The sequence below is a fragment of the Triticum urartu genome, chromosome 4 (assembly GCF_003073215.2).
Source record: "Triticum urartu cultivar G1812 chromosome 4, Tu2.1, whole genome shotgun sequence".
NCBI lineage: Eukaryota > Viridiplantae > Streptophyta > Magnoliopsida > Poales > Poaceae > Triticum > Triticum urartu.
This window is the reverse complement of record NC_053025.1, coordinates 42,285,382-42,295,915: the sequence shown is the minus strand read 5'-3', so window position 1 is coordinate 42,295,915 and position 10,534 is coordinate 42,285,382. Positions and strand designations below refer to the sequence as shown.

Below are 10,534 nucleotides of genomic sequence, written 5' to 3'. Positions count from 1 at the left end.
TAATGAGTTCATTACAGTACCTTGAAGTGGTCTTTTGTTTTCTTTCGCTAACGGAGCTCACGAGATTTTCTACTTTGAGTTTTGTGTTGTGAAGTTTTCAAGTTTTGGGTAAAGATTTGATGGAATATGGAACAAGGAGTGGGAAGAGCCTAAGCTTGGGGATGCCCATGGCACCCCCAATATAATATAAGGACACCTAAAAGCCAAAGCTTGGGGATGCCCCGGAAGGCATCCCCTCTTTTCGTCTACTTCTATCGGTAACTTTACTTGGAGCTATATTTTTATTCACCACATGATATGTGTTTTGCTTGGAGCGTCTTGTATTATTTGAGTCTTTATTTGTTAGTTTACCACAATCATCCTTGATGTACACACCTTTTGAGAGATCCATACATGATTTGGAATTTGTTAGAATACTCTATGTGCTTCGCTTATATCTTTTGAGTTATATAGTTTTGCTCTAGTACTTCACTTATATCTTTTAGAGTACGGTGGTGGATTTGTTTTATAGAAACTATTTATCTCTCATGTCTCACTTAGATTATTTTGAGAGTCTTAAATAGCATGGTAATTTGCTTAAGTAATCCTAATATGCTAGGTGTTCAAGATGATTTTTTTTCTTATGAGTGTTTTGAATACTAAGAGAAGTTTGATGCTTGATGATTGTTTTGAGATATGGAGGTAATAATATCAAAGTCGTGCTAGTTGAGTAGTTGTGAATTTGAGAAATGCTTGTGTTGAAGTTTGCAAGTCCCGTAGCATGCACGTATGGTAAACGTTATGTAACAAATTTGAAACATGAGGTGTTATTTGATTGTCTTCCTTATGAGTGGCGGTCGGGGACGAGCGATGGTCTTTTCCTACCAATCTATCCCCCTAGGAGCATGCGCATAGTGCCGAGGTTTTTGATGACTTGTAGATTTTTGCAATAAGTATGTGAGTTCTTTATGACTAATGTTGAGTCCATGGATTATACGCACTCTCACCCTTCCATCATTGCTAGTCTCTTCGGTACCGTGCATTGCTCTTTCTCACATTGAGAGTTGGTGCAAACTTCACCGGTGCATCCAAACCCCGTGATATGATACGCTCCTTCACATATAAACCTCCTTATATCTTCCTCAAAACAGCCACGATACCTACCTATGATGGCATTTCCATAGCCATTCTGAGATATATTGCCATGCAACTTTCCACCATTCCGTTCATCATGACACATTCATCATTGTCATATGGCTTAGCATGATCATGTAGTTGACATAGTATTTGTGGCAAAGCCACCGTTCATAATTCTTTCATACATGTCACTCTTGGTTCATTGCATATCCCGGTACACCGCCGGAGGCATTCATATAGAGTCATATCTTGTTCTAAGTATCAAGTTGTAATCATTGAGTTGTAAATAAATAGAAGTGTGATGATTATCATTCATAGAGCATTATCCCAAAAAAAAGAAAGGCCAAAAAAAAGAAAGGCCAAATAAAAAACTAAAAATAAAATAAAAAGAAGGGACAATGCTACTATCCTTTTTCCACACTTGTGCTTCAAAGTAGCACCATAATCTTCATGATAGAGAGTCTTTTGTTTTGTCACTTTCATATACTAGTGGGAATTTTTCATTACAGAACTTGGCTTGTATATTCCAACAATGGGCCTCCTCAAGTGCCCTAGGTCTTCGTGAGCAAGCAAGTTGGATGCACACCCACTTAGTTTCTTTTGTTGAGCTTTCATACATTTATAGCTCTAGTGCATCCGTTGCATGGCAATCCCTACTCCTTGCATTAACATCAATCGGTGGGCATCTCCATAGCCCATTGATTAGTCTCATTGATGTGAGACTTTCTCCCTTTTTGTCTTCTCCACATAACCCCCATCATCATATTCTATTCCACCCATAGTGCTATATCCATAGTTCGCGCTCATGTATTGCGTGAAAGTTATAGGTTTGAGATTGCTAAGGTACGAAACAATTGCTTGTCTTGTCATCGGGGTTGTGCATGATGAGAGCATTCTTGTGTGACGAAAATGAAGCATGACTAAACTATATGATTTTGCAGGGATGAACTTTCTTTGGCCATGTTATTTTGAAAACACATAATTGCTTAGTTAGTATGCTCGAAGTATTATTATTTTTATGTCAATATGAACTTTTGTCTTGAATCTTTCGGATCTGAATATTCATACCACAATTAAGAAGAATTACATTAAAGTTATGCCAAGTAGCACTCCGCATCAAAAATTCTGTTTTTATCATTTACCTACTCGAGGACGAGTAGGAATTAAGCTTGGGGATGCTTGATACTTCTCCAACGTATCTATAATTTTTGATTGCTCCATCCTATATTATCTACTGTTTTGAATATTATTGGGCTTTATTATTCACTTTTATATTATTTTTGGGACTAACCTACTAACCGGAGGCCCAACCTAAAATTGTTGTTTTTTTGCCTATTTTAGGGTTTCGAAGAAAAGGAATATCAAACGGAGTCCAAACGGAATAAAACCTTCGGGAACGTGATTTTCTTAACGAACAAGACCCAGGAGACTTGGAACCCACGTCAAGACACAAGAGAGGAGGCCACGACGTAGGGGGCGCGCCCTCCACCCTCGTGGGCCCCTGTTGCTCCACCGACGTACTCCTTCCTCCTATATATACCTACGTACCCCCAAACGATCAGATACGGAGCCAAAACCCTAATTCCACCGCTGCAACTTTCTGTATCCACGAGATCCCATCTTGGGGCCTGTTCCGGAGCTCCGCCGGAGGGAGCATCGATCACGGAGGGCTTCTACATCATCACCATAGCCCCTCCGATGAAGTGTGAGTAGTTCACCTCAGACCTACGGGTCCATAGTTATTAGCTAGATGACTTCTTCTCTCTTTTTGGATCTCAATACAATGTTCTCCCCCTCTCTTGTGGAGAACTATTCGATGTAATCTTCTTTTTGTGGTGTGTTTGTTGAGACCGATGAATTGTGGATTTATGATCAAGTCTATCTATGAACAATATTTGAATCTTCTCTGAATTCTTTTATGTATGATTGGTTATCTTTGCAAGTCTCTTCGAATTATCAGTTTGGTTTGGCCTACTAGATTGATCTTTCTTGCAATGGGAGAAGTGCTTAGCTTTGGGTTCAATCTTGCGGTGTCCTTTACCAATGACAGTAGGGGCAGCAAGGCACGTATTGTATTGTTGTCATCGAGGATAACAAGATGGGGTTTTCATTATATTGCATGAGTTTATCCCTCTACATCATGTCATCTTGCTTAGGGTGTTACTTTGTTTTCATTAACTTAATACTCTAGATGCATGCTGGATAGCGGTCGGTGAGTGGAGTAATAGTAGTAGATGCAGGCAGGAGTCGGTCTACTTGTCTCGGACGTGATGCCTATATACATGATCATACCTAGATATTCTCATAACTATGCTCAATTCTGTCAATTGCTCAACAATAATTTGTTCACCCATCATAGAATACCTATGCTCTTGAGAGAAGCTACTAGTGAAATCTATGGCCCCCAGGTCTATCTTCATCATATTAATCTTACAATAGTTTGTTATTTCCTTTGCGTTTTACTTTTTTTATTTTACTTTGCATCTTTATCATAAAAATACCAAAAATATTATATTATCATATCTATCAGATCTCACTCTCGTAAGTGGCCGTGTAGGGATTGACAACCCCTTATCGCGTTGGTTGCGAGGATTTATTTGTTTTGTGCAGGTACGAGGGACTGGCGCGTAGCCTCTTTACTGGATTGATACCTTGGTTCTCAAAAACTGAGGGAAATACTTACGCTACTTTGCTGCATCATCCCTTCCTCTTCGAGAAAAATCAACGTAGTGCTCAAGAGGTAGCACTGATGTAATTGGTCCTGTAGAACATAGAATGGATGATGAGACGGGGGTCGACCCAATGGATTTCCTCAATACAAACGCGACAGTACTGGAGAATTTCATTGTTCGCGATGCTCCTCGGGTGCCGAGTCGTGACTTTTAGGATGAAAATCTAAGGTCTGACTTTCATTGGTTGTGCTTGGCAATTGCCTTGCTGAAGTTTGAGAGCTCGACTTTCTCCAGGGTGGAAACCTAAGATCTTGGATCGGACGACGACGACGCTTGTGCATTGTTTCCTTATTGTAGGCGTCGCTTTTGAAGGCCTTTTATATTTTTTTGGTGTTGTCTTTGGTGGGGTTTCTGTGCTGCTCCTGAGAGGAGTTGATCACTGTGATGAGGCCTTTGTTTTTTTTTTCTTTTGGCCTTTGTACATTATGGATGTCTTTAAGACATCTTGTTAGTGCAAAAGCTAGTGTAATTAATATCTTCGACGAATCTCTTCTCCATACTTGATACTTCAACTCCAAGCAGCTAATCTGCTATGCCTTATGGTTGAATGCGAGATAAGTTTTCCAAGCTAAAAAAGTAAGAAGGTCAACAAAATCCAGGCCACGAAAGTCGTTGCTAACTTGAGAGCTCATCTTGCACAGTGTGTGAACCCACGACCCGACTTTTGAGCGGTCAACCCGAACCGCATCGAAGAAGCAGTGGAAACTTGCAAAAGATAGGATAGTACGCCGATCCATCCAGCACGGCAGTCCTCACATACTCAGATCCGCGCGCCACGTGATGCTGCCTCAAGTCAGAGGAGGCGCGCGACCAAGTCAGCAACCTCCTCTGACTTTTCGCCCTCGATCGGCCATGGACAAAGCATGCTGAGATCAACCCGAAGCCTGACCATAGTTCTGAACTTCTGAAATCCACGAAGCTGGCGTCGACGCAAGCACGTACGCACCGGAGTACATCAGTGCCGCGCGCCACGTGATGTTGCTTCTAGTCTCCAGTGAACCCACGTACGCGGCAGAGAGTAGAGACCCCAGCATGCAGTTCGGCTGAGCCGAAGCCGGACGTACTCTCCGATCTAGATATATTCATTTCTACGACGAGTAATTTGAAACGGAGGAAGTACGTCCATAGCTCCCCTATATAAACGCACCGGCGCCGAGCTACAAAGTGCAAACACAAATCGCACGGCGCAAACGCAACACACAATCATAGTCGCCTTCCTCCTCAATGAAGCCACAATGAAGCTCACAGTCGCCTTCCTCCTCCTCGTCTCCGGTACGTCCCCAGCCGTGTCCATATGCTTCAACCATGCACGTACACCTGTGTGATGCGCTCTCTCTGACGCTCTATGCTTGCTCTGCTTGTTCTTGTCGTGGATCGAGCAGCGCTGGTGGCGTTCGGCGACGCCAAGAAGGCGCCGTGCGCCGTGGTGTGCGTGCAGGGAGGGCACATCACCTGCGACAACTACCCCGGGCAGAAGCTCGACGGGTGCGACTGCCAGTGCGCGCCCAAGGACGGCAAGGGCTGCGTGCTCCACCTCAACAGCGGCTCCACCAACCAGTGCACCACCCCGCCGGAGTACTGAGATGAATTACACGCGGTTCGGCATGCTGGCTCGAGTCCGAGCTCTATGAAGATGCAAGTGTGTGTGTCGTGGAGCAACTATAGATACACTCCCTACCAAAATGTAAGACCATTTTTGACATTTTTGACACTATGATAGTGTCAAAAAAGCATCTTACATTTTAGTAATACAAAGGGAGTATCATGTAAGTTTGTGTCGTGGAATAAATAACGAAAGGAATGCAGTCTGTCGATCAAGTTTCATATCAGGGCCAGGCACAGAAAAGGAAACCGGGAAAACAGCAAATTAGCGAGCGCACATGATCAAAACAATACTAGTAAAAGGGTTTTTAACGATGGAGTATGTGGTTTTTTCTTTTCAAAACACAATATAGACGCAAGCGCTTATACATACGCATATACACTCACCCCTATAACGCACACACACACATGCACATGCATCGCCGAAAATTCTGAAATAAATCCAGAAATAATGTAAGCAGCAGGACTTGAACCCTGATGGGCTGGGGATAACATAGTTTTCTAAGCACCAAGTTGGGTGGTCAACAAAATCCAGGCCGCAAAAGCTTTGCTAACTTGGGGTGATGTTAAGAATGAAAAGCAACAGCATGGTTAGTAATGATTGGCATGGCAGACTGGCTTAAACAAGTGGTTTGTGAGTTACCTGCTATGTGGCCTTGGTACTGCTCTGCCTTCGAAAGGATCGAGCAGGTCTTGTGTGTTGGGGAACGTAGCAGAATTTAAAAAAATTTCTACGCATCACCAAGATCTATCTATGGAGTCATCTAGCAACGAGGGAGAGAGGAGTGCATCTACATACCCTTGTAGATCACGAGCGGAAGCGTTCAAGAGAACGGGGTTGATGGAGTCGTACTCGTCGTGATCCAAATTACCAAAGATCTTAGCGCCGAACGGACGGCACCTCCGCGTTCAACACACGTACGGACCGAGGACGTCTCCCGCGCCTTGATCCAGCAAGTAGGAGAGAGAGGTTGAGGAAGAGGACTCCAACAGCAGCACGACGGCGTGGTGGTGGTGAAGCTGCAGTACTCCGGCAGGGCTTCGCCAACTCTTACGAAGGAGGAGAGGTGTTGGGGAGGGGAGGGGCTGCGCCTTGGATGTTGTGTGCAGCCCTCCCCTTGCCCCTCTATTTATAGGGGAAGGAGGAAGGGGGGCCGGCCCCCTCTAGATGGGATCTAGAGGGGGGGGCGGCGGCCAAGGGGAGGGGGCTTGCCCCCCAAGCAAGGGGGGCGCCCCCTTTAGGGTTCCCTCCCCCAACCCTAGGCACATGGGCCCAAGGGGGGGGAATGCGGCTAGCCCATGTAGGGCTGCTTCCCTTTCCTCTACAGCCCATTAGGCCCTCCGAGAGAGGTGGCCCCTCCCAGTGGACCCCCGGAACCCCTCCGGTGGCCTCGGTACAATACCGATATGTCCCCGAGCCTTTTCGGTGACCGTATGACAACTTCCTACATATAAATCTTCACCTCCGGACCATTCCGGAACTCCTCGTGACGTCCGTGATCTCATCCGGGACTCCGAACAACATTCGGTAATCACATACAAGTCTTCCTAACAACCCTAGCGTCACCGAACCTTAAGTGTGTAGACCCTACGGGTTCGGGAGACATGCAGACATGACCGAGACGACTCTCCGGTCAATAACCAACAGCGGGATCTGGATACCCATGTTGGCTCCCACATGCTCCTCGATGATCTCATCGGATGAACCACGATGTCGAGGATTCAATCAATCTGTATACAATTCCCTTTGTCAATCAGTATGTTACTTGCCCGAGACTCGATCGTCGGTATACCAATACCTTGTTCAGTCTCGTTACCGGCAAGTCACTTTACTCGTACCGTAATGCATGATCCCGTGATCAACCACTTGATCACATTGAGCTCATTATGATGATGCATTACCGAGTGGGCCCAGAGATACTTCTCCATCATACGGAGTGACAAATCCCAGTCTCGATTCATGCCAACCCAACATACACTTTCGGAGATACCTGTAATGTACCTTTATAGTCACCCAGTTATGTTGTGACGTTTGGCACACCCAAGGCACTCCTACGGTATCCGGGAGTTGCACAATCTCATGGTCTAAGGAAATGATACTTGACATTCAGAAAAGCTACAGCAAACGAACTACACGATCTTTGAGCTATGCTTAGGATTGGGTCTTGTCCATCACATCATTCTCCTAATGATGTGATCCCGTTATCAATGACATTCAATGTCCATAGTTAGGAAACCATGACTATCTTTTGATCAACGAGCTAGTCAACTAGAGGCTCACTAGGGACGTGTTGTGGTCTATGTATTCACACATGTATTACGATTTCCGGATAACACAATTATAGCATGAATAATAGACAATTATCATGAACAAAGAAATATAATAATAACCATTTTATTATTGCCTCTAGGGCATATTTCCAACAGTCTCCCACTTGCACTAGAGTCAATATTCTAGTTACATTGTGATGAATCGAACACCCATGCAGTTCTGGTGTTGATCATGTTTTGCTCTAGGGAGAGGTTTAGTCAACGGATCTGCCACATTCAAGTCCGTGTGTACTTTACAAATCTCTATGTCTCCATTTTGAACACTTTCACGAATGGAGTTGAAGCGACGCTTGATATGCCTGGTCTTCCTGTGAAACATGGGCTCCTTGGCAAGGGCAATAGCTCCAGTCTTGTCACAGAAGAGAGTCATCAGGCCCGACGCATTGGGTATGACTCCTAGGTCGGTAATGAACTCCTTCACCCAGACTGCTTCTTGTGCTGCCTCCGAGGCTGCCATGTACTCCGCTTCACATGTAGATCCCGCCACAACGCTTTGCTTGCAACTGCACCAGCTTACTGCCCCACCATTCAAAATATGCACGTATCCGGTTTGTGACTTAGAGTCATCCAGATCTGTGTCGAAACTAGCATCGACGTAACCCTTTACAACGAGCTCTTCGTCACCTCCATAAACGAGAAACATTCCCTTAGTCCTTTTCAAGTACTTCAGGATATTCTTGACCGCTGTCCAGTGTTCCATGCCGGGATTACTTTGGTACCATCCTACCAAACTTACGGCAAGGTTTACATCAGGTCTGGTACACAGCATAGCATACATGATAGACCCTATGGCCGAGGCATAGGGGACGACACTCATCTTTTCTCTATCTTCTTCCGTGGTCGGGCTTTGAGCCGTGCTCAATCTCGTACCTTGCAATACAGGCAAGAACCCCTTCTTTGGCTGATCCATTTTGAACTTCTTTAATATCTTGTCAAGGTACGTACTCTGTGAAAGACCAATGAGGCGTCTCGATCTATCTCTATAGATCTTGATGCCTAATATATAAGCAGCTTCTCCAAGGTCCTTCATTGAAAAACACTTGTTCAAGTAGGCCTTTATGCTTTCCAAGAATTCTATATCATTTCCCATCAACAGTATGTCATCCACATACAATATGAGAAATGCTACAGATCTCCCACTCACTTTCTTGTAAATGCAGGCTTCTCCATAAGTCTGCATAAACCCAAACGCTTTGATCATCTCATCAAAACGAATGTTCCAACTCCGAGATGCTTGCACCAGCCCATAAATCGAGCGTTGGAGCTTGCACACCTTGTCAACATTCTTAGGATCGACAAAACCTTCCGGCTGCATCATATACAATTCTTCCTTAAGGAAACCATTAAGGAATGCCGTTTTGACGTCCATTTTCCATATCTCATAATCATAGAATGCGGCAATTGCTAACATGATTCGGACGGACTTCAGCTTCGCTACGGGTGAGAAAGTCTCATCGTAGTCAACCCCTTGAACTTGTCGATAACCCTTAGCGACAAGCCGAGCTTTATAGATGGTCACATTACCATCCGCGTCTGTCTTCTTCTTAAAGATCCATTTATTTTCTATGGCTCGCCGATCATCGGGCAAGTTAGTCAAAGTCCATACTTCGTTTTCATACATGGATCCTATCTCGGTTTCATGGCTTCCAGCCATTTGTCGGAATCCGGGCCCGCCATCGCTTCTTCATAGTTTGAAGGTTCACCGTTGTCTAACAACATGATTTCCAAGATAGGGTTGCCGTACCACTCTGGTGCGGAACGTGTCCTCGTGGACCTACGAAGTTCAGTAGTAACTTGATCTGAAATTTCATGATCATCATCATTAACTTCCTCTCTAGTCGGTGCAGGCACCTCAGGAACATTTTCTTGAGCTGCACCACTTACCGGTTCAAGAGGTAATACTTCATCAAGTTCTACCTTCCTCCCAATTATTTCTTTCGAGAGAAACTCTTTCTCTAGAAAGGACCCATTCTTGGCAACAAAGATCTTGCCTTCGGATCTGAGGTAGAAGGTATACCCAACAGTTTCTTTAGGGTATCCTATGAAGACGCATTTTTCCGACTTGGGTTCGAGCTTTTCAGGTTGAAGTTTCTTGACATAAGCATCGCATCCCCAAACTTTTAGAAACGACAGCTTAGGTTTCTTTCCAAACCATAATTCATACGGTGTCGTCTCAACGGATTTCAACGGAGCCCTATTTAAAGTGAATGCGGCAGTCTCTAAAGCATAGCCCCAAAATGACAGCGGTAAATCGGTAAGAGACATCATAGATCGCACCATATCCAATAGAGTGCGATTACGACGTTCGGACACACCATTACGCTGAGGTGTTCCAGGCGGCGTGAGTTGTGAAACTATTCCACATTTTCTTAAGTGTGTGCCAAATTCGTGACTCAAGTATTCACCCCCACGATCTGATCGCAAGAACTTGATTTTCTTGTCACGTTGATTCTCAACCTCACTCTGAAATTCCTTGAACTTTTCAAAGGTCTCAGACTTGTGTTTCATTAAGTAGACATACCCATATCTACTCAAGTCATCAGTGAGGGTGAGAACATAACAATAGCCACCGCGAGCCTCAACACTCATTGGACCGCACACATCAGTATGTATGATTTCCAATAAGTTGGTTGCTCGCTCCATTGTTCCTGAGAACGGAGTCTTGGTCATTTTACCCATGAGGCATGGTTCGCACGTGTCAAATGATTCGTAATCAAGAGACTCTAAAAGTCCATCTGCATGGAGCTTCTTCA

General features: G+C 44.6%; 1 protein-coding gene across 1 annotated transcript; it reads left to right on the top strand.

Moving 5' to 3' along the window:
* Positions 1 to 4,954: 4,954 nt before the first annotated feature.
* Positions 4,955 to 5,672, top strand: LOC125554578 (the record flags this gene model as incomplete). Its single annotated transcript, XM_048718096.1, has 2 exons — positions 4,955 to 5,120; positions 5,231 to 5,672. Coding segments are annotated over 2 exons (366 nt in total), but the record flags the coding sequence as incomplete, so codon positions are not given.
* Between the last annotated feature and the right edge of the window lie 4,862 nt (positions 5,673 to 10,534).